This window comes from Tinamus guttatus, unplaced genomic scaffold (assembly GCF_059628265.1).
Source record: "Tinamus guttatus ecotype Peru unplaced genomic scaffold, ASM5962826v1 Tinamus_guttatus_pri_ptg000649l, whole genome shotgun sequence".
Classification (NCBI taxonomy): Eukaryota; Metazoa; Chordata; class Aves; order Tinamiformes; family Tinamidae; genus Tinamus; species Tinamus guttatus.
The window spans coordinates 1,248,670-1,271,746 of record NW_028289183.1 but is presented as its reverse complement, the minus strand read 5'-3'; the positions used below and the strand labels follow the sequence as shown (position 1 = coordinate 1,271,746).

Below are 23,077 nucleotides of genomic sequence, written 5' to 3'. Positions count from 1 at the left end.
ACATATCATCTAGGCAAATAAGATGATTTTAAGAAGCTATGCAAAGCACACAATTCCTTCCACCTTTCAGAGACTGGATAACATCACCTTTCCACCCTGACTACTGGTCACCTTCCCTGCTCCTTCATTCACCTGTTTAAGGAAATTATTGTTTGTCTCCTAGTGTCTGGACCTGTATCTCTTCTCATTTGCAATCACAACACACAGCTATAGCAAATATTCACAGCATGTGATAGCAAGGAATTACTCCAGAAGTACCTGTTCTTTTCAGATGATGTCGATGTAGCCCTGAGAAGGGGGAGACTCAGCCCTAGTAAGCTGAGTGGAGGTGCCAATAGGATTGACATTGCCAGAAACAAGGGCAACATTCTGAGTATTGTAAATAAAGGCAGCCAGGGGAGAGCAGCACTATTTCCTCACTTTGGGCTCTAAAATTGCTGCCAACTCCCCAGAAACAGTGAGTAAATAAAGCTTGTTATTTCCCAGTGGCTGACCAATAGGAGAAACCCAGGGCATAAATGATTTCACCTTACCTATACCTTCCTCCAAATGACCCACAGGATGCTGAGATGTACTCAGGGTTGAATGTAAATGTCAGCACCCGGTCTACTTGCACTCTGTCCCAGACAGAGCAGTTCTTCTTATGCACAGTCCTCCCATCAGCTCATATGCATGAAAGGTTTTGAAAGCATCACAACACAGTGATTTTGCAACCCAGATTAATCTGGGGACATTTGTTTCCTGAAATTCCAGTAGAACAACAGAGCTTCTGGTTGACTTGTGAAGAGAGGGACACAGAATTAATTAGTGATCGCAGCTAAATAGTAAAATGGACACTGGCACTGAGGAGCCAGCAAGTTCCTACAACACACCAGTAAACATTCCAATAGATGTTGCTTCTCCCTCAGCACATCAATTGCCCACGAAACCCTGCCTACAAACCCTAGTAGACCACTGAGAAAGACTAGGCCAGCTGCTCTTGATGGGTGGGTTGCATACCCTGCCCTACTCATTCAGAGTCACAAGTGCCATTGACACAGCCCAGATTTTCTCTTCAAGACAGCAGGAGCTTCTAGAGACAGGGATGAGATGTTTGGCCTGCTTACACAATCCAGTGTGCACATCCAGTTCCTCTAACCTTGGTATAGGCACAACTAGTGTGAGAAAGCACTGACTGAACAAGTCACAGAGGGATTCCAGTAGGGAGAGAGCAGGCTGGGTGGCTGTAGGTATTAAGTCTAAGGAAGGAAAAACTACAGAACCATCAGGATGGGGATAGCCAAACACTGGCAAGAAGGAGACTTGAAAAGAAAAAGCTTGATGGGTAAAAATCCAAGGCTTAGTAGCACCGGTCAAGGGCACAAGGACAGAGATGTGAGGAACAGTTCTTCCCCAAACAGATGCTTATATCAACTGGTCAAACTTAGCTACTTTAATCCTCTAAACCTGTCAAGGATTACTGCTCCCAAAAAAATACTTCCATTCTGGTCTGATTTGCATATCTATTTGTCTGTCCTTCTAGCTCCTATTATTCAATTAACCTCCAGGAATACTACTGCTTTTCAATCGCTGAACCTTCCCAAAATGCTTTTCCAATGAAATGTGAGTGTACACATGTAGCTCTGTGTGTTTGTGCGCGTGTGTAAACATGATTGGGTATTTACAAGAGCTGTAGTAAGCAAGTGTAGAAATGGGGAGTGGCATTTTCCATATGTTCTATGCATCCTACACACTGCGAGGAAAATATTTTGGGTGTGGAGAAAGGTGTGTACCAAATGACTTGATGGGATAGGACTGCATCACTAGGCAGTCCTCTCTGTTCCTGCTGTCACCAACATTCTGCTCTGAAAATGATAAGGGGTAGTAATACCAGGTAGGGAAATTGAGGACTTTTTTAAAAATTATATCAGGAAGGGAATTGTGAGATGAAGGCTGTTGTTTCTTTCCATTGATAAATGGGAACACTGGAGCATCTGATTCAAAAGGAGATGTCCACACTGCAGATGGTATATTTGGTTAGGTGATTCAAACTTCTGACCTGCTCAGGGGATAACAAGGACTATCCAAGACAACAGAAGTGAGCTCTCTTTGGACCCAGTCAGTGTTGTGGAGGAGCACTTGAAGTTCAGGAGCCTGCCAGGCACCCTCATTTAGTTCTGGTCAGTTTATCATTCCTGCTGTCCTGCTTCAAAATGTAGACCTGAAATATGGAATAGGGCTGACTTATTTACCTGTGTAGCTCTGTTTATTTTATACAGAGTCACTCCACTCCTATATGCCGCTAAAACCGCAGTTTCCCTCATGAAAGCATGCTCTGAGTTGCCATTTCTGACAAGCTGAAGACACCAAGAACAAAAAGCCCATTTAATCTGAAAGGAAAACTCTCTGTATTGTGTGAAGAGACAGAATTGGTAAATGCTACCAAGTGCTGCAGGCGACTAAGAGCAGAAATGGTACAGTGCCAGGTGTGTTCACATATGCCAGACTGGACTGGCCACCACACACCTCCTTTGTTCAGGTGGAAGAAGAACTACACAAAAAGTTAAGGCTGAAAAGTAGTACAGAACATCATCAGATGAATAATCCTGTGGATTTGTTGGCCTTCTATGGTTGAGTCCCCTTCACTCTCCTGTCTGTGCACCCACTACCAGCATGCACATCTACTGGATTGTGTGGAGCCTCTTTAGCTGCTTCTGTCCCACACACTGGAGGGCACTGCTGGCTGATCCTTTTGCTCCCAGCCTCCTACCTTCCTCATAGTTTTGGTATAAGCTGGAAGGCCCACAAAATAAACCAAATAAACCAATTTCTGATCAGTTATTGATTCCTTTCAGCAAGAAGGGTTTGTTCATGGTATGAGTTTGCCTCACAATGCATGTGTATCCATATGTGTGTGAGCACAAGTGAAAATATTCTCTACAGATGCATGCGCATGCATGTGAAAAAAAGCATGGTAAATGCTCTTCTGAAGTCATATTAAGATTACTTCATGTTCTTTTTGACTTAGAGCATGAAAAGCAAAACAGCTGTTGCCTAATGCCAGTCTAATTAGATATGACATAGTGTAGGTAAAAATTGGGAAACCCAAAATTTTCAATAAAGAACAACTCCCTTGTGAATCCTTGGCATTTGCTAAACTCTGTGTGGAAAGAACATTTTTGTATAGGTTAGATTCCACAGACTGTGGAATCTGTATTCCGTGCTGTACCTCAAAACAATCCCAACGATCTATTCCTACACGTCACTATCTTTATCTTAGAGGGTTAGAAGGATTTAGAATTCTTGTCAGTGCAATTGAAGTATGTTACTGTGTCTTTTATTCAAGTTTGGCATTGCAAATAGTCTCTGCAATAGTTTTATGCACCAAGTCTTCCCTTTCTTAGAGCAGACAGACCCAATCTCCTAAGCGTTCCCCACAGGCTGTGTTTTCCAACTTCTCCCATACTCTTGCTACTCTCTTCTGGGCTGCCTCCAACTGGCTCACATCCTTCCCGAACTGCAGAGCCCAAACAAGATAAAATATTCCAGCTGAGGCCTTATAATTTCCTTGTAAAGCTGAAGGATTACTTCATGCCTTACAGACAACACTCCTATTTATACAATGGAAAATGCTGTCTGTTTTTGTAACAGCGCAACGCTGCTGGCTCACACTCAGTATCAGATGCTTTAGAGTCACTACGTCTTTTGCTGTAAACTGCTCCATTGCCTGTCTTTGTCCCTTAATTATTTCTGATGAAATCTCCAATTTTAAGCATATCTCTATTGAATAGCATTCTACTTTTTTTTTTCGGGATGTTTCTTCAGTATTGAAGATGATTTTGTATTTGTATTCTTGTTCTATGAAGTACGTTATGTTCTCTCCCAGTTTCATTTAAAGTTAACATTTAAATAACTACTCTTGATTTCAACATGCCATTCATTACTGGAAATACTGAATAGAATCAAGCCTAGGGCAGTTCCCTGCAGAATTCCTTCAGCGCAAACTTCCATTTGACAATGGACCATTGATAACTACTCTGAGAATGATCTGCCATCAGCTTTTTACCATCTTTACAGTAATTTAACTATGGCTCCTTTCCTTCTGGTTTGCTTTCCCACTAGCCAGCTTTCAGATCACCTTTGTTGCTCTGAAGACTTGGCTTCCTGTAGAAGAGTGGCCTTCCTTCACTTGAGGTCCTTGTTCACAGCCCTTGTTCCTCTGGAGGCTGCATAAACATTTAGTCACTATCTAGCCATTGAAGAGGGAGCACATCTCATCTGACCATGGCTTGTCAACGTTGGAAGTGCTAAAGCTGCCATAATCTGCTCAAGGCAACCAGCTCCCACCAGTGCCCACCTTCAATGAGCTTCCTCCTACATCCTCCTGCACAAGAAGGGCGAAACTTTGTTGGGTTCTCACCAATTCCTGGGCAGTCTTGAGCTTAATGTCCACATTCTGGGACATTAATATGTACCTTCCACTGACAGACAGGTCAGCTGGTGGGACACAGTGAAAAATGTGTCCTAGGCAGGAAAGGGTGTCTGACAGACCCAGTGCCATGGTCTTGGAAGCTTTGGCAGATTATGGGTAAGAACCTCTCAGAAATAGCGAGAGACCAGATCAACTCTGTGGCTTTCTCTGGTGCGAGGAGACAAGCTCTGCTGAGACAGCATTCATTTCATTTCTGTAAACTAAACAATGTTAGAAAAGCCCGAAAAAATTCAAAGCCCAATTACAGAAGCTTTGCAAAACAACAAATAGGAGCTTGAGATCACGACTGCCCTGCAGCGAACAGCCTAACAAGAACAATATCCTGCATCAAAGAACTAATGAAGGTCTGCACAGGACAGCTAGAATACTGCAAGGGAAGGGCCTGCCACTCAGGGGATGTCCAAATGCTGCATTAAAAGGAATGGACAACAAACTCAATGCCTGAAGCTGGAACATATGCCTAGCATACAGCTAAAATAAATAACTATCTTCTACTTTATGCATGAGAGATGCAGGATAGAAGAGGACAACCAAAGGAAGAATGCACGATAGCACTGCATAAGAGATGTGTTAGAGGTGTAAAAATGAAGTGATAACATAGATTTCTGGGCTTTCGCCTACAGGAAATTCTGCAGAGTTGTTGTTCAACTGAAAATGTAGCATTATATTTGCTGCATCCAGCCCTGATGGAAAAAAAAAAAAAAAAAGTGTGATATTTTAGCATTTAGCTTGAGTTTAGTGGCAAGGCAATGCTGAATACCTCTTGAACCTGGACAAGCTGGGTTTAGGGGCAGTTTTGCAGTAGCCAGAGGGTAAAGAGCTGCATCATAGGATGCAAAAAGTGGAATAGGCTCCGAGGAGTCCATATGGCCAACGGGCAAGGCCTAGAAGGATTAGCTTAAGGTGAAGAGACACCTGGATAACTCTAAGTGGAAGCCCTTCCTTCCACTCATCTTCTGGCTACTTCTTCCCCCTAATCACTGCATATGAAAGAAGAACACTACACTGCCTATTGGACAGTAGAATTAGAGATATCAGGACAAATCTGCATTTTCCCCCTAATTATTAGTTAATTAATCCTCTCCAATTTCTACATATTTGAATAGAAGTAGATTATTTCCCTCTACTTCAGCCACTCTGCCTGGTTCAGCCACAGTGGGCAGAAGAGACACAAAGCAACTAATATTGAAAGCTTTTGATAAGATGACAGCCTGAGTTGTTTAAGGTAAAGGGGAAAAAAAAAGTGAATAAAAAGTATTTTCCTCAGCAGCCACAGAGAGACCTGCTGCCAGATGGGAAAATAACCTGTCATACTTATTATCTCTGAATCATTCTCTGTCTCCACAAACGGGGCTCAGTCCAGAGCTCAGACAGAGAAAACCCTTCAGAAATTGACTCTGAGCTTCCCATCTGATCGAACCGTTATCTGAAAGACAACATAAAATGCAACCACAATAAATCCAAAAAGTGCAGCCCCTCTAGACAATCTTAGTGCTTCAGCATCTGATGAAGTTACCCTTGGTTTGGCAAGGTGATTCTGATTCCACAGATACAGATTCCTTGATCACAAATTGAGGAGGCCCTTCTGGGGCAATTTCATGTTTCTTGTTGCTGATTAGGATACTATGGTGGACCTGATAATAATAAACATGGAACAGGGTACTATGTAGCACCTGATAATGGTAAACATGAGACATATAAAGGGACACACCTAAACTGCTCTGAATTAGAGCCTCTATCCTCTTTGTGACAGCTCACTGCAATCCTTCCTTGCCCAGGACATAACCTTGCCATTTGTTTTCATTCAAGTAAGGCTTAGTTTGCTCCCTTGGAGGTGCAAACATTTCTTCCTTATATGGGTTGGAACTCCTCTATTTGACTGGCCCATTAACACTTTATTGCTCCAGGAGCTTCCCCATTCTTCTCTCCAGTGACTCACTGGCATTTTTAGCTATGAAATACATCTTACATAGAACCTTATATTTTGTAACAGTTGCAACATTAGCAAACATACTTGTTGCACCCATTTTAATGGGAGTCATATGCATAGGCCACTGCTGGCATTTGGCTGAGACTAGACACAAAAGTAATTACGTGAATAATCTCTTACTTTTTTTCTCCTGTAGGCACCCTCAACACTCAGACACCAGACTCTGGTGAGTAGAACCCCAAGCTGTTATCTTCCACGCCATGCTGTATCCTAAAATGACCTTGCCATTCATCTCTCCTACTCAAGGTGTTTATCTATACAGCACAGGAAAGTTATCAGTACTGAGTGTTTGTCATGATGTACAGTGTGAATGCACATTTCATCAAGAGGAGAACTGATGCACTTCCTGGGAGACATTATTCCCTTATTCCAATCATGCACAACCAAAACCTGACTCCTCCAAGTCTTCTGCTTCTTGTGTAGAGGATGAAACTGCTCTAAAATCAGAGAGGAACCCAGTCTGCACATGGACAGTCTTCTCTCTTGATTGGATTAGTAATGCTCTTTCTCTTTCAGCTGAGTCCAGAGGTACATTCTAGTACTGTCTGTCCACTTGCTGTTGCACAGCAAGTCCACATGCAGTCAGCCAGCGACTTCGTGAGTTACTGTCTGTGGAAGCTGCTGAATACCTGGACTTCTCTGTGGTAGAAAAGGAAACCTAACAGAATTTGTGAAGGATCTGAAAGAGCTCTTGAAAGACTTTCTCATCATCCTTTTTAGTACAGAGCTGACTAACTCCTGGGAGTTCTGCATTGCTGTTGATGGGTAATGGTGAGCAAAAGACTTTTAACTACAGGGATCAAACTGAGAACCAATCACGGGCATCTCTAGCCTCCACTGAACTCTGAGTTACAGGTCTTAGGCATCAACAGTTAATGTCTCTCAAACCCACATGGGAAAAACCTTGATGGAAAAGAGATCTCAGCTCATTCTGCTGATCAATGGTGCTGAGGATGCAACGCAGGCAGGAAGGAAGCATATGAAACCCCATGATAGAAATTTATGCTGGTACCATGTCCTGGTGACAAACTCTATCAGTGCTTATCTTGATACTCCCAGCAGCAGCAGTAGCAATGACAGGGCAAGTAAGCAGTTAAGACAAGTCAGCAAGTGCAGTCAGTGAACTGTCCAGTTCATGAGATATGCTAGACGTTACCCATGCCAGTGCAGCTGTACCGCAGGAACGATGGGGACTGCAGATTTACAGCATATTGTCTTTGACTCTTATCCTATGGCTTGGAGCCAAAGAATACTTGCCAAGTGTCAAGGTGAAAGTCACTATTAAAGAGCAAGCTCCACATGCCAAATGTGATTTTGTAGTGACTGCATGGCCCAGAAGGCCCAGCCTTGCAGCACAGTTAGGGAAGAGAGCACATAGCCAAAAAGAGTCTGGACAATCTGCCTATGGACAAACTAACAGTTTTTGTAGGGACAAAGGTCAGAGCCAATTAGTCAGATTTAATCAAAGCAGTATCCAGACAGCTCTTCACTCCAGGGCTAAATGAGGCTTTATCACATATTTCAACAGAAAACTCCGGAGGTTGCAAAGCGCTTCTGCTTTATCAGAATGACACCCATAGGTGATATTCCTTTGCACATTTGGGATGTGAATCTGACAATGCCATCCAGCAGCAAAACTCCTTGGCAAAATAATGAAGACAACAGATTAGCAAAAAGCATTAAGCATACACCTAGAAAATTTCCAAGCAGTGGGATATTTTAACTGAGCAGACTGAGAAAAACTGAGCCGTCTGGAAAAAAATGCTAAACTGGGGTCATGGAGGGCCAGAGTGCCCCTACAGGTGCTGTAAGAGAAGCCCATAGTTTCACAAAAGGCTACAGACCTCTTAGAAGGTACTACAGGAGGCTCAAAAATGCATAATTCCTGAGTCTAGCACAAGAAACAAGAACAAGCCTAACTTTAATGCCAGCTGGCCTTCAGACTCCTGTGTTGAGGATCTTGAGACCTCCAAAGTCATTTATGTCTTTTTTTCTATGATCTAAGCAAAACATAAACACGAGTCCCTAAAGCAAGGATCAGAAACCAAATATCCCCCTTCCAGTCCCCCCAGTATGATCTGTGACTCTGAGAGCTAGATGCTTTGCTGCACAGCAGTCTAATTGCAGTAGGTGAGATGATAAACAGGTGGTTTGGGAATTCTCCTGAGAAGGGTTAGTTGGAAATGATATCTGTGAATCTCTAATCTGCTTACTCCAAAAGCAGGATCACCGCCAACAACAGATTAGGTCAGCCACAACTTTGTCTAGCCAAGTCCTGAAAAACTCCAAGGATGGAGTTCCCACAACCTCTGTGAGCAATTCGTTCTAGTGCCATGTACTTCCTTCCTAAAGAAAATTGTTTCCTTGATGCCTGACTGGAACCTCCCAAGCTGCAATTTGTAGCTATTGTTCCTTGTTATATTGTCTGACACTATTGTGAGGATGGCAATAAACTTCCTGAGATTATGAAGAAACTGTGTCCAGGTCGTCTCTTTTTATGGATTACAACTTCATTAACTAGCGCTTTGGTCACACAAACAACAGTCTCTTAGTGTTTTTAACTCATCTCAAGTCCATACACGTAAATAAGGAGCCATCACCATGTTGGCCCAGGACTGCATTTAGCCACCTGCTCATTCATCTCCGAATTGCGATGGGAATAAGGTATCTACTGACCTTCTCAACTAGCACAGCCAGGCAACGCTGCTAATGAGACAGGGATACGTCCTGCTTCAAAATGAAGACTGTGTTTAAAGACAGTGTACCTTCTGGAGGGTCCTATGAGACCTCAGTGCATAAAACCCAAGTGAATATTTATTTACTTGTCAGAATTCATGGGAAGAGATTCTTGGCCAAAGGATCCCAAAGAAAAGAAAATCCCTGAGTATTCCATGAAGTCGGTAGTGACATCCCATGGCTCTCCTTGCCCTCAGAGTGAGTAAGAAAGGGCATTGCTAGTGGTATTTCTGACAGCTTTGACCCCACTGTGAATACAGTGAGTTCTTGCAATCCTTTCCTCCCTTGTCCCCATTTCTGTCATTCTTCCTGCTTAGGAAATCTGGTTTTACTGGTCACAAATTCGTTTGGCAACATTGTTGTGATCTCAGGACCAGAAAAACAGGTTGACAAAATGTCTTAAGTAAGAGGAAAGTGATACAAGTTTGGCAGGTCTTGAGCAGCTGATAAGCTTGTGAGTTAGGCCTGTTTTTCTAGTAGCAAGACAGTGGTTAAAAGACAGAAATAGACACTGTCTATTTTTGATATACTATTACACATCTTTTTCTATTTTTTTTTCTCCAGGAACAAGATGACTTTGACTTGATCAACAAATTTGATCATTTACAATGAACTGTTGTAATTTTCCCCTAAAGGTGCATTAATAATACCCGACAGTCTATCAAACAACTCATATATATGTACTTACATATAAGTATCTCCAGCTAAAGGAAAATCAAGTGGTGAAAATTAAATCCTTATTATCCTTTTATACTGGAAATACTTTGTGGGTGGGGGTGTTTCCCCTTTTTATTCTTAAGAGAGCAGTGGATCTGAAGGCTAACTCTTGTTATGTTTATTTTTTTTTATGTGATGGCAGTATCATGTTAATTATTTCGACTCTTCGGGCCCCCTTACCATCAAAATTAACTTGAGAGACAATGTACTGCAGCAGATTGGGATTGTGAGGCAGGTGCATTTGCCGAATCCCCACTCACACTTACCATTTGTGAAGGTGTTCACATAATACCTGCGGCCCTGTGGAGACATGTAGCTCTGCCAGCCAGGGGGAAGATGGCAGTTCAAAGCATCTTCTCCTGCCTGAGGAGTTGCTTTTCTGGGTTTCTGCTGGAAAAAAATACAACAGAGACCTATTAGATCAACATCCAGCTAACGTGAAGTCTATCCAGACACCTATCTGGAAAAGGATCAGGATTCTAGAGACTGCAACACAACCAAAGACTTCCAGTCCATTTCTCCCCCTATCTTCCTGCTACACAGAATGTTCTGCCTTCTTGAAGAACATGATTTACCTCCTAGCATCCTTTTCTTGGAGGACTGGGTAGACAGGATATCTTTTCAGAGGGAAAAGAAACCTTTCTGTATTTAATGCTCCAAGTGCACATTTGTTAGGCATCTGAGAAGAAAAGCTATTCATATCGTACTCATTAACTTTTATGCTGACATGCCAGGGGGTCCAACATTGGCCAAGGAGGTGATGCCCAATTTATTTTACAGGGACACTGTCACCTTCAGAGATTGTCAAGAAAAAACACTGCAGAACCATGTTGCTTATTGGAACCATACAGTAAACGTATCAGTATCTTGATTAAATGTATGTAACTATCAGTACACCTATCAGGACCTCACTGACCCATAAGTAATCTGGATCCATGTCATCAAAACACAGTACAATATCTGTACTTGAGTACCATTCAGTTCATTAGGATCCAGATTATCAGTAATGATCCAAATCATTGGCAATAGTAGGAGATGAGCATCATGCTGTCACCTGCTTTCCAAACACACTCAGAACTGCTGTTAAGACTCTAGTGCCACTTCAGCTGTGCATCTCTTCACCTATTCAGCTTGCTTGCCTGAGTTTGTTGAGGATCAGGCTGTAAGGAAAAGACAGAGTTGAAGCTGAAGTGGGGCAAGTAATTATACATGCTACACTCTATCACCTGGACTACTTCTACCTCTTTCAGGGATGGCCCCTCAGGAGGTATGGATTTACAAAAGCTGCTTGATGATAGAATGGCAAAGAGGATTTCATCCCAAAGGAGGTATAAAGTACCATCTTCACAGAATGGCTGAGGTTGGAAGGGATCTCTAGGGATCACCCAGTCCAACCCCCTGCTCCAGTAGGGACACCCAGAGCACGCAGCACAGAGTGGCATCCAGGCAGGTTTTGAAGATCTCCAGAAAAGGAGACTCCACAACCTCTCTTGGCTGTCTGTTCCAGGGCTCTGTCACTCTCACAGTAAAGTAGTTCTTCCTCATATGGAGATTAAACTTTCTATGTTTCAGCTTACACCCATTACCCCTTGTCCTGTCACCAACCACCATGAAGAGTCTGGCCCCATCCTCCCTACAATCACCTCTCAAATACTTGAACATATTGATCAAACCTCCTCTCAGTCTTCTCTTAGTCTTTCCTCATACGATAGATGCTCCAGCCCCGTAATCATCTTCCTGGCCCTACACTGGACCCTCTCTAGAAGCTCAATGTCCTTCTTGTACTTTGTACTCTTGTTGAGTCTTGCCCATTCAAAGAAGGCATAAAGTCCTGTCCTGTCCTTTCAAACAGGGATATGAAATGAGGGAAAGGTTCTGGGAAATAAGATGTATGATCAAAATCTGCCAGCTGCAAATTCACTGAGCTACAGCTATGAAACTCCTCATGGCTTACACCCAGAGAGCATCACTTCCCCTTTCCACATTCCCTAGAGCAAAGCAGACATGCATTTGTCTAACTTTTGTTAGTTTGTTTATTAACATTGCCTTCAAAGGAGGTAATACAAAAGAATAAGGCAAAATGTGTGAAATGGAATTATTTATTCTATGGAAGCAAGCCTCTATTCAGGAAATGCCTTCAGACACTGTGAGGGGACAGGTTTCAAGCGACCACACTAAATTCACTAACAGCCACAACCAATTGATAGACACAGTTTCGTGTCTGGCTGCTTATAATCTTCAAACACTGACAGACACATGAATAGTACTGTCAGATAGCTGCCTTTCACGTATCCTTCTCCAAGTGAGATTCCAAATTCCTGTTCCTTGTGTTCGCTGAATAATAAGATCTTTTAATGGCTTTGTTGCCACAAGACTATTTTATATTTCTCTGGTTTGAGAAAACTTTGCTGAAAGCAACTCTTCCTAGGCAATGAACTCAACAGTGATCTTGACTCATCCATGGTTGGGCAGACAAGTTACAGGCTATCTGCAAGGCAGCTATATGTACCCAAGGCCAGTGGGATATGAATGCTCGCTCACTAGTGAAGAACAGATAGAGCCTGTTCTGATTCAGATTTCAGCAACTTTCCTTGAGCAGAGACACACAGCATGGGAGACCCAGCTGGCCCAACATGAATTTGACAAGTTAGGGAGAAGCTCAGTACTGTATATGAAAGACAGTAGGGTGTACAAGTCAACTGCGTTTTGTGTGCTGATGGCTAGCAGTGTATGCAGAATTAATCAGTAGGTTCTTCTAACTCTATTCATTTCCCCTGTACTTCTGCTCTTTAAGGTTTAATCAAATCAGTTTATAGTCACAGTCACTCTGCTATACATGTGAGACCTTAGAAGCTTTCACGGTTTATGTTGCTAGTCAACATTTATTTTTTGCTGATCTTAGGTTAGGAAAAAAGGGAAAAAATCTCTTACACATTAGTCTAGCACAAGGCAAATTTTCCCATAATTGCTACTGCTTAGAAATGTACTAAATCAAATTCTTGTCTTACTGAAGCTGGCACAGCCCCATCTATCCTTCAATCCTATCACATTGAAACATGCTATTGAGACACCTCTCTGCCTAGTACACCTTTCCTTGAAGATCCAATTCCTACTGATGAAAACCTACATATCATAGAATATAACAGGCAAATTAAGTTATCTTAGTTTTCTCTCTGGATTATTTGAGATCTTCCCCAACATAACGGCATTAACAGAAGTGTCTTGTTTCACTGTGTAAATGTACAGAAGTGTCTTGTTTCACTTCTGGAACAGTTAGGGAACCCCCTTCAGAAGGGAACCCCCTTCAGCTGTTTGTTAAAGCGTACTAACAAAAATAGAAATTCCACTTCTAAACCATTAAGCTGCAGGTTGGGACCTTCAGCTCCATTGCATACATCTCTGGTCTTGAAGGTATCAAAGTAACTGATAGTTGCAGCAAACTATACATTCAGTGCAAAATGATCCCATAAAGTGGAATCCATATTTTCAAATCTTGGGTTCTGTTCCAGAATCTAGAATCTTACACCCTGTTCCCCTGCTGTTTTTATGTAAAAAGAGAGAGGCTCTTCTACTTACTCACATCTTCCTTTGATGACTTGGCAAGACTGTGTTATTACTTTGATCTCTTGTTCCTATTTTTAGAAGAATAATTGACAGGATAGTTTATGAGAAATGTAAATCACAACTGAGGACCATCTACATGCAAAGGAGGCTTCATTATTAGCAGACAGTCTTACAAACAAATAGTCAAAGACAGAACAGCAGGGAATGACTGGAAGTTGAAAATACAGAAACTCAGATTGAAAAGAAAGTCTCATCTGTTAATCATGAGGATAATTAATGACTGGAATGACTTACCAAGGGGCTCTCTACTTCTTGGAGTTTCTCCATCAAGATTAAATGCTTCTTTTTAAAAGATCTGCTATATTCCAATCAGAGAAAAAGACGAGATCCTGAAATTCCCTGACCTGCACTGCACAGAAGCTCAGACTGGATGGGATAGTAATCCTTTCTAGTTTTCAAACCTTGAAACACTGGTAGTGCCTTTGAACTGGGAGCAACATGCCACTCCCCTCGTTGTTATTTCTGGGAGTGTCACCAGACTCCACAGAGTGCTAGGCAGACAAAATGTGGACCTGAAAAGGACATCTACAACTCGCTGTTGAGGAAACAGGAAATTTGAACAATGTAAGTGAAGAAGAGAAGGTGAAGCTCTAGTGCCTACATCTGTATTTGCTGGCTGGAAAAGAAACCAAAATACTCAAAACTTCCAAAATCAAGAACATGAGCACCTTCTTTCTATGAGAGTTTTTGAGATCAAAAGTGCACATAGCAAGAGGAAAAGGGGAACACCAAATTAGGACAAGAGGAAATGGCCACAAACTGAAGCACCAAAAGTTCCACAGGAGAGGAAAAATTGAGGAAAATTTTCTTGACAGTGAGGGTGCCAGAGCACTGGAATAGGCTGCCCAGAGAGGTTGTGGAGTCTCCTTCTCTGGAGATAACTCAAAACCCGCTTGGATACCACCCTGTGCCACGTGCTCTAGGTGACCCTGTGTGTGCAGGGGGGTTGGATCAGATGATCTCTAGAGGCGCCCTCCAACCTGAATGATTCTGTGATTCTATGAAGAGTACATAATGAGGTACACAGGAACCACCAACCAAACAAGTGTCAATCTCCATGTCAAGCAATGGGTTTACTTTGCTGTCTGCAGAGATACAGGCAGGAGTCTGGGCCAGACATCCTCCTCCATACAGAAAAGCAATGGCCTGCATGCCACAGTCCAGGCCACTTTCTGTTAGCCACTGTAGAGCAGGACATGCAAGCGAGGCAGGGAGACACCAGCACACTGGCACCGGGGCTTTCTCTCCCATCTAGCTCTTATGACTTTCTGTCTGTGCTGTTTTTCTCTCTCTCTTCTTGAACAAGTTAGCAGCAGTCTAGCTCACTCTGTTTCTTTGCAGACCACCTTGTAATTTGGTCTCTTTCCAACATGATAAAAAAACAGAAAGGCAAATGAGATTTTATGCAGCAAAGGGCAACGAGTGAAGAGCCTGCAGACATCAGTCCATCCTATGCCTGCTGACCCAGTGAGATGAGTTCAGCCTTGCTTAATAGAGGAAAATCACTTCCCATTTTCAAAATGCAGGAAATTCCCTCCCCCCTTCAAAGAGAGGTTTTGGGGAGGAAACATCTGTACACTTAAAAGTCTGAGCTCTCTGACGATGTATTAGATGTATTAGCTCATATTGCACTCTGGCAGTGTGCAGGCCAGGAGCTCTTCCAGATACACAACCCAAGGTAATGCAAAACAAACCCCAAACCACATACAGAGGCCATGAGCAACCTGATCTAACCTTAAACAGGGAGTTGGATCTTAAACCTCCAGAAATATCTTCCAGTTTAAAATGTTCTATGCTTTTATGATCGTATTTTAACAAAGCACCTAGCATGGAGCAAATTAATAGGATATGTCTAGCTGTGACAAAGGTGTGATATAAGGACATCTCCATACACTCACCTGCTTTGCAACTTACTCAGAGTCTCATGTGGAGCACTGCAGCAAAAAGAAAGCCTTCAAAGTCCAGCTAAGTGTCTCCCCTGCAGTTATCCTGCCTAGCATGAGTGGATCACTATTAATAGTGAAAATTGGACAAAAAGCAAAGGGGAAACTCCCTGCAAGGGGCAATATGAGGACACAGAAGGGAAAAAATGCTGTGAAGTGAACCAGCACTAGAACAACCCTGTCCTGAAGGGAAAAGTCTGCTCTGTACTGACATTAGTGGGTTGATGTTTCCCCTCTATTTGGAGTTTTCATAAATAAATACATAACTTGGCAAAGGCTGCCCAGAATCTGTGGAACTGGGTATGTGGTTACTCAGGAGCATGAAACAGAAATAGGAGAAAAACGACGCAGTCAGAAAATCAGGGTCTGTGTCTGCATGCAGCAGATGTTGGAAACTGGATTTGCTAGTGAAAGAAGTCTACGGAAAACCTTAGGAGCCAGGGATGCCAGCACTGATTCCTGTATCCATCCTGAGCTTGGCATAAAAATCCCAGCACTGAGGAGCACCTCACACACCCTCCCCAAACTGGGCATGATGATCCCAGGATTATCTCATGTCCATATGTACCCTGGAGCCCAGTGTCTGGACCCTGGCAGAGGGGAATGCCCAGCAGACTCTTAACCCCTCTAGCATTACCAGCAGTCTCTCTCTCTAGTACTTTGAGTCATTCTGTATTTTCTTCTCTTTTTATGCAATCTTTCTTGCTCAACATTTGGTTTCCATGGTGTCACATACACTGTGTGAAACAGATTTATATTTAGAAAGTGGAACGAGTCATATGACCTCTCCAGTTGTTATGGCAACCAACACAACTCCTGGTTTAGCTGAGTGTGATGGCACATGGCTGTTAGGGCTAAGCTGCCCTCCCTGGGTGGCTGTATGGATATTGGAAACAGTCTCACACCTGTGCCAAATGTTTGAGTATCTCCAAGTCCTGCTTGCCCTGGCAGGCTGGAGCCACGGGATGAGGTATGCCTAGCAAAGCACTCCCTGCTGCATCTTCTTCCAAAGCCAGCCTGCAGGGACAGCTGTGATTTTTATCAGCTTCAAAACGCCCCCCGCCTGGTTAACTCTACTTCTTGCCATCCCAAACTCTTCTTCTCGTTACATCTGCCATCTTCCTACCAGTCTGTCTCTGCACAACCATGGTTGAGACACCCTCCTGGAGAACCAAGTAGTGCCCATCCACAGGTCTCTACCCTTGGGCGAACTCTCCTGCAGCTCTGCCCACCCACATTTTCCCTTTTGGTTTGCTCCATATTCCCATCCCCAGACTAGGCCTATCAGCTGACAAAATCCTCACTCATCTTCCACCCAAGACCCAGGGTTGATGCAGACGTGTGCCCAGAACTTTATTTCAAGGCGCCACTGAATAGCCCCCTGCCTGCGGAAAATTAGCTTTCGGCAATTTGAATACTTGCATGTGTCAGTACCCTAAACGTGAGAAAAGCAAACTGTTTCTGAAAGACAGACTCTACCTCAACCCATAGGTGGGCTGGGTGATGTTTTCTGCATCAGAGCCATTTGAGAAAACAGAATAGATGAGGAGAGAAACTCTTTGGTCCATAAATTCCTCATAAACCTCTTCAAAATAGGTGCTGCCAAACCAGAGTTGACTAATTCAAGTAATTCAAGTGCTGCTCCATCCTCTCTCTTTCTTCCCAGCATGCCTGGGGCATGAGGCCATATCAGGGGGCCAAACTGAGCATACCCAGACACTATAGAGTTGCTTGCACCTGACACCTACATCCTGTAGTGGGTCTCAGGGGACCCCTGCAACCAGGTAAGAAGTGGCTCTGAAGAGACACCACAGCCTCTCTCCAGACAAAGCAGCAGTTCAGTCAAGGATGTGGCTATAGACCCTCTTGGCTAAGGACAGGGAAGCTGGCAGGTGTAAGAAGTAGGACAAATAGGAAAGAAGAGGTGTTGAGGAGATTCAGTTTTGGGAAGAGGATGGGAATGGGGCCCTGATTGTGGGAGAATGCTTAGGAAGAGGACAACAGGCTTGTGCCTGGTTCCTGATCTGGGGAGCAGCAACTGTGACAGAAAGGCAAGTGCAGCACACAAAGAAAGAAGCTTGGCTGCTTGCTTTGTTATTTCTTGTTCTGCCTGAGCTCTCAGCATGCTCCCAAGCACATTTATCACTTTCCTTTTCAGTTTGCTCACAGCCAATGTTCTATCCTGTGACAGTGTTTAGCACTATGTGACAAGGGTGTAGAGTCCTGGCACTGAATTAGCAATCAAGAAGGGAGGGGGAGCAGGCAGGGATAAAACCTTCATAGCAGGCACCAAAGACCCTGAACATGCACATGGGAGTACTACCTGCTCTGAAGATTTTCTAGAATAGGGTAGCTATGGATACAATATAATCCTGCAAGTATAATGAATATATCCACTGAGAGCTCAAGAATCACCCTGCAGGAAAATACACAGCCTTTTGTTTGCCCTTCCTGTGCTAATAGACAGGAACTCATTTTATGGACAAATTTATCCCTCTGTTTCTTTCAAACAGCTTTGGAATAAGTCTTCCTCCCTCCAGGCTAGCATTATTGAGCTGAGCTCTTCATGGAAAGATGATGGCTACTGAGGAACATAAATACAGAAGAGGAAAGAGTTTCAGGGTGGGCACACCAGGTCGCAGCAGGGAGTTACTACCTGGAGCCTCTTGAGAGGGACCTGGGAAGAACAAGGGAAGCGCTGAACACACATGGACACTGTTGATAAGCAGATATGGTAAAAGCCTTCACCTCCCATGCACAATGGGGCACAGAGGAACAATGACAGGTGGGACCCCAATAACCTAATCAGAGCAACAAGGACCCTGCCCCAGCTCCTCCCAGGGTTGTCTGAGAGAGCCATCAGCCCCATTGTCTGGGGTGAAGCCCATCAAGATGAAAGGCTCTCTGGATCATCTTGCAGATTGAGAGGGCTTGTTGGGAATGGGATGGGGAGGGTGTTCACAGTGTGTCTGTTCAAGGGTACAGGTGTACAGATAACTGGAATGAGACTGTAGGCCTCAGGGGCTCATATGCTGAGATGTCAATAACTGGAGAAACCAAGAATCCAGGGCCAGCTCCTGGATAAACCAGGCGTCTGAAGTTGATTACTGGAGGACTCTACATGTATGTCTCTGTTTCCCACTAATAGATCCCAAATGTGTTCAGACAGAAAGTGGAACAGAATAAAGGGCTGCTGTTTGCCTTTGTGCGAGCGCAGAGTGTTTGTGTCAGTGCAGATCTGTGTGGGCAGCCGTGTGCATATGTATGTTTATATACTCACTGTATGTGTGTGTTCATGCATGTTCCTACTAGAAGTACATGCTCAGCCTCACTATTTGCTGGACCTGGTGACACAGAGCTGTAGAAACCATGCCTCTCTTGGGCTACTGGATTTGGCAAACCCTAATACAGATCAGATGTGTTTTCCAGCCCATAACATTCATCTGTCCAGCTGCTGTTGTAAAGGACAGTTAGCTGAGGTAGAATAATGCCAGTCTTAAAAACAGCTAAGCAATAGGGACATAAGATAGCTCACATATGTGCCTGCCCAGTCCTATATTGCCAGGGGAAATGGGGAGGACATGGCAACATCATCCTGTGTTCATTCTATTGTGCAGAAGCTCAGCTCTGAAGCATCAGTTTTAGAAAAGCCTGAGCACATTATGCTGATCAGCTGAGCTGGAGGGCACCAGGTACTGAAGAGAAAGCAGATGGATCTCAGCACTTCCATGCAGCCTTGGAGACACTCACGGGAAGACAGCACACATGCACACCATACAGAAGACAAAGGCACTGAATGGGCAAGTGTGAGGATGCCAGGAAGACAAAGCTCATCTATAACTCACTCTTTCCAAAACACAACAGTGTCCAGCTTCCTCTTTCAAACTCAGAGCAAGCCCTCCTCCCAGTAATCCTTTTTTATTTTTTTCCCCTGTGTTTTCCCTATGGTAGTGAAGGAGTTTCTTTGAAATATCTGTAGTCCTTTTTTTGTTTTCTTCCCAAAGAGAAGCAAAAAACGCTAATACTCTCCTATTCCTCAAATCCTCCTTTCAGGACCGTTATTTCTTGCTGTTTGAGAAGGTCAGTATTTGGCACCTAGTTTGTACACTAGCAGAGCTGATGCAGACTTCAGAGGTCTGTGAGCAGCTCATCGGTTGGTATACAGCCAGCTCAGGGCAGCAACAAGAAGCACAGAGTGCACTGCACTGTTACCTTCCTGTTATTAGGAAGCAAAGCCCAAGTGTCTTCCCACCGTGCTTTTTCAAAACAACAGGATGTAGCCTGCTGGGACAAAATTGATTGACTAAGAGATTCCGAGCTGAGTAGCATAGTTTTGTGTTTCTGTGCCCAAACTCTGCACGCCAACTCATCCCGTTGGCTCACTGTGATATGACACGGTTTGACATCAGTGAACTGAGACACAGTCCCATCTCCTCTAGTTAGGGAGAAGGCTAAGATGTGCCAGATCTTCCATAGGAGTTTAGACCCTGACACCTACCACAGTCTTGTCCTTGGACAGTTGTATGCACTGGCTCAGCCAGATCCTAAGACTTCCCTGGGATCTCCTTGGGAAGGACTTATCCGACCACAGCTTGATATGGCAAGAATGGATATGAAAAGGTAAAAGCCTGAGCATATGGCATTGCCACCATTTCATGAGCTCATGGCTGGATGTGACATAGGCTAGGACTGCCTGGCAGGAGCCAGGAAGCCAGCACAGCTTGGCCCTCCACCACTCACTCAACTCAAGAAAGACGTTCCAGCTCCATCTCTGACATCATCATTTGGTACAAGGTGGAGCCACTACAGCCACTGCTCTCTGAGGGGCTTTGTTGTCCTGGGCAGCCAAGGATAAGAGGGCTATTGTTGAGCTAACCTTGTACTGTAAGAGCCGAGCCTCATATGCCTGGAGAGTCACAAGGCCTGGTCGGGCCAGCTGCAGAGTCACTGCTTGTCTCTGGTTTGAAATGACAAGCTGCCTGGGACAGACCTCCCTCTGAGCGACATTTGTAGCACAGGGCACACCAGGAAAATATTCAGATGTCCATCAGGCAGCCTGGGAACTGCTCCACACTGCTTGCTCTGAGCGCTCTGCATTGGGGGAATAACTGAACGCAGAGAGAAATTGAAACTTCCCGCAAACATCTACGTTCAAGATCTATTTCCTTTCCCGGCGCTGTTTAACTTAGTGTGTGAGGATACAGGTAGCTGGGCCGCCAGCATAGACCGTCCTGGTGCTGCAAAGTTCTAGGAACAATAATAGGGCTACAGCACTGGAGAGTGGGTAAAGAAGTGAAGCAGCAGGAGCCTGGACAAATGGCAAAGCGCTGGGCAGCATGACCATTTTCTGTGCTCCTACAAATGTGAGTGCAGCTGGTTTTGAAGAAATGAAACATCTGGGAATAATGCCAAATATTTTTATGCAGGGCCTCCAGTCCTTCTGTTACAGCAAAGTTCAGCCTCACTAAGAATCTCTATCTTCTCTATGCACTAATAAATGCATTAACAAAACATCAGGCTGGAACTCCAAGCCTACACACGCTCACCTGAGCACAGGAATGTGCCCCAGTCTGTCCCAGGCAATGCCAAGAAGCGCTGACATGCTTCACAGGATTACATTCAGATTCACGCTTGGCTTTTGCAAAAGACTTTGTGGGAGCTGCAAAATCTGGGCACAAAAACTGGAAGGGGGCCCCAGACCATGCAGGTCTTTATAAAGATGTGCCCAGACCTTCTCCTTACAGTGACCATCCCCAGACAATCCCATGGGGATTTGGGAGGCGAGGGGAGGGTGGTTTAGTTTTACTTGAACATAAATGAGAAGAAATAACTTTTAGATATAGGAACACTTGAGCAAAAGAGATTATAAACAAATCCCTGCCTTGCCCCATCCTGATCTTTCAGGTTTGCTCTTAATCAAGTATAATGACTTTCAGCATTGCATCAAAATTGTAGTATCCTATTGGGTTCCTGGAGAAAGTCTGTGTATCTTCACCAGATTTCCAGCTGTATGTCTTCCCCTTTTCCTTTCAGCAGGCTCCTAGCTGGGTGGCTGTCTGCTTGCTGACGTCGATCAGCTCTGTCACACCAGCAGCCGGGAAGCTCATCCTCCTCCACTGCACTCCCAAAAACCAGAGCAATCAGCCCTTCCTCCAGGGCTTTACCTGACCCAGAGCACAACAGCCAGGTACAGAAGCAGGTATCAACCCTCAGACCAACTCATGAGAAGAATTTCTCCTAGTAACAAAATATTCATGTTCCAAGTCACACATGCCACTGCGATTACAGTCATTCAGTATTTCGCTGGACTTAAAAATTAAAGCGGGCCACTAAAGGAGCTACTAGTGACAAAGAATCATTTGCTTTCATTGTTTGCACAAAGCTCGGACACTTGACTATTCCACTCTAGTAATGCACTTGGCGAAGCACTTATTAGTAAAAATAAAATAATTGTGAGACAATCTGAAAAAACTATGCAGTAAAATTGTTCTCCAAAGGGCACAATGTACGTATAAAACAACACACCACTTACAAGGGGGCTGCATGAAGGTCATGCGTTTACCTGTTTCATTTATCCTATACCACTATATTTTTTTTAACAAATATTGCCCTACTGCTGTGCTTTGCAGATTCCTAAGCACAATAAAAATATTTCATAGCTACTACTAACTAGTATTCTTTCTTACAGGAAGGAATTATGCATACATCTCTCTCCCATGTACATATACAGAATGCACACCAAAATAAAGCCTCTGTACCATCCATTTCTGCTGCAGTCATCTCTCAAAAATGGCTATAAAAAAGCAGTTTCTAGTGTCAGCTACAGAGCTGGTGTGTCCTCTTTCTCAAAAGTAGTTAATAAAAGGATATTCTGAGATCATCCTGAGTCAGTTGTCTATATCTTTCTTTAATTAGTTTTTTTAAAGACTTTAAATACCCTCTCCTTTTTACAAAGAATGTTGGGAAATGGCCCCACAGGACCATATGTTGATGACTTGCATCTCTAAAGAGATACTTTTTATTATAAATATTATCTTGAAATCAATGCAATTAAAATAAAACTGGAATAGTTAATTCAGGTTTTCCATTCCTGGCCCTAAGCCTCTAGCAAGGCTACTCACATTTTGGCATGTTGCAACTACATTTTTTCCTGCACTTTAAAATGAAATTTGCTTTCCTCTGTTGCTGTGGTAAGCCAGGATTCCCAAATACAGCCTCTAGCTATCTGCGCAGACAGCCTGGAGAGAGAGGTTTTATTTACCATCATTCTCAACTTTTTTTCCTGAATGGTGCTTTCCTGCAGAGGAAATCTGTTATGCAGCCCCGACCTGCTATTCCTTGTATGAAAAGCCCTCCATGACCAAAACTTCGGGAACCTCTGATGTAGAGAAAACAATGTAATGGCCAAGATACAAAGTGCTGCCAGATGCACATTCCTGCTCACTCCCTCATAATCTCTCTCAGGCACAGGGAATGTAACTGTTGTTGCCTGCAATGCTACAAGTCGAGCTCATGCGAACAGAAACAGGATATTCAGTTTTTATTTTTGCTGCTATCAAAAGGGACAATTCTTGAAAATAAGCAAGCAAGCATTAA

At 43.7% G+C, this 23,077-nt stretch overlaps 1 protein-coding gene across 2 annotated transcripts in view; it reads right to left on the bottom strand.

The window, feature by feature from the left end:
- Window positions 1–23,077, bottom strand: part of GAS7 (growth arrest specific 7) — an 83,540-nt gene that overhangs the window by 39,263 nt on the left and 21,200 nt on the right. The window contains exon 2 of one of the 2 annotated variants that reach the window (XM_088535984.1): window positions 10,181–10,304. In XM_088535984.1, the coding sequence (XP_088392110.1) occupies window positions 10,181–10,304 (124 nt within the window). The remainder of the gene's footprint in view (window positions 1–10,180; window positions 10,305–23,077) is intronic. The other variant, XM_088535985.1, reaches the window with a different exon arrangement.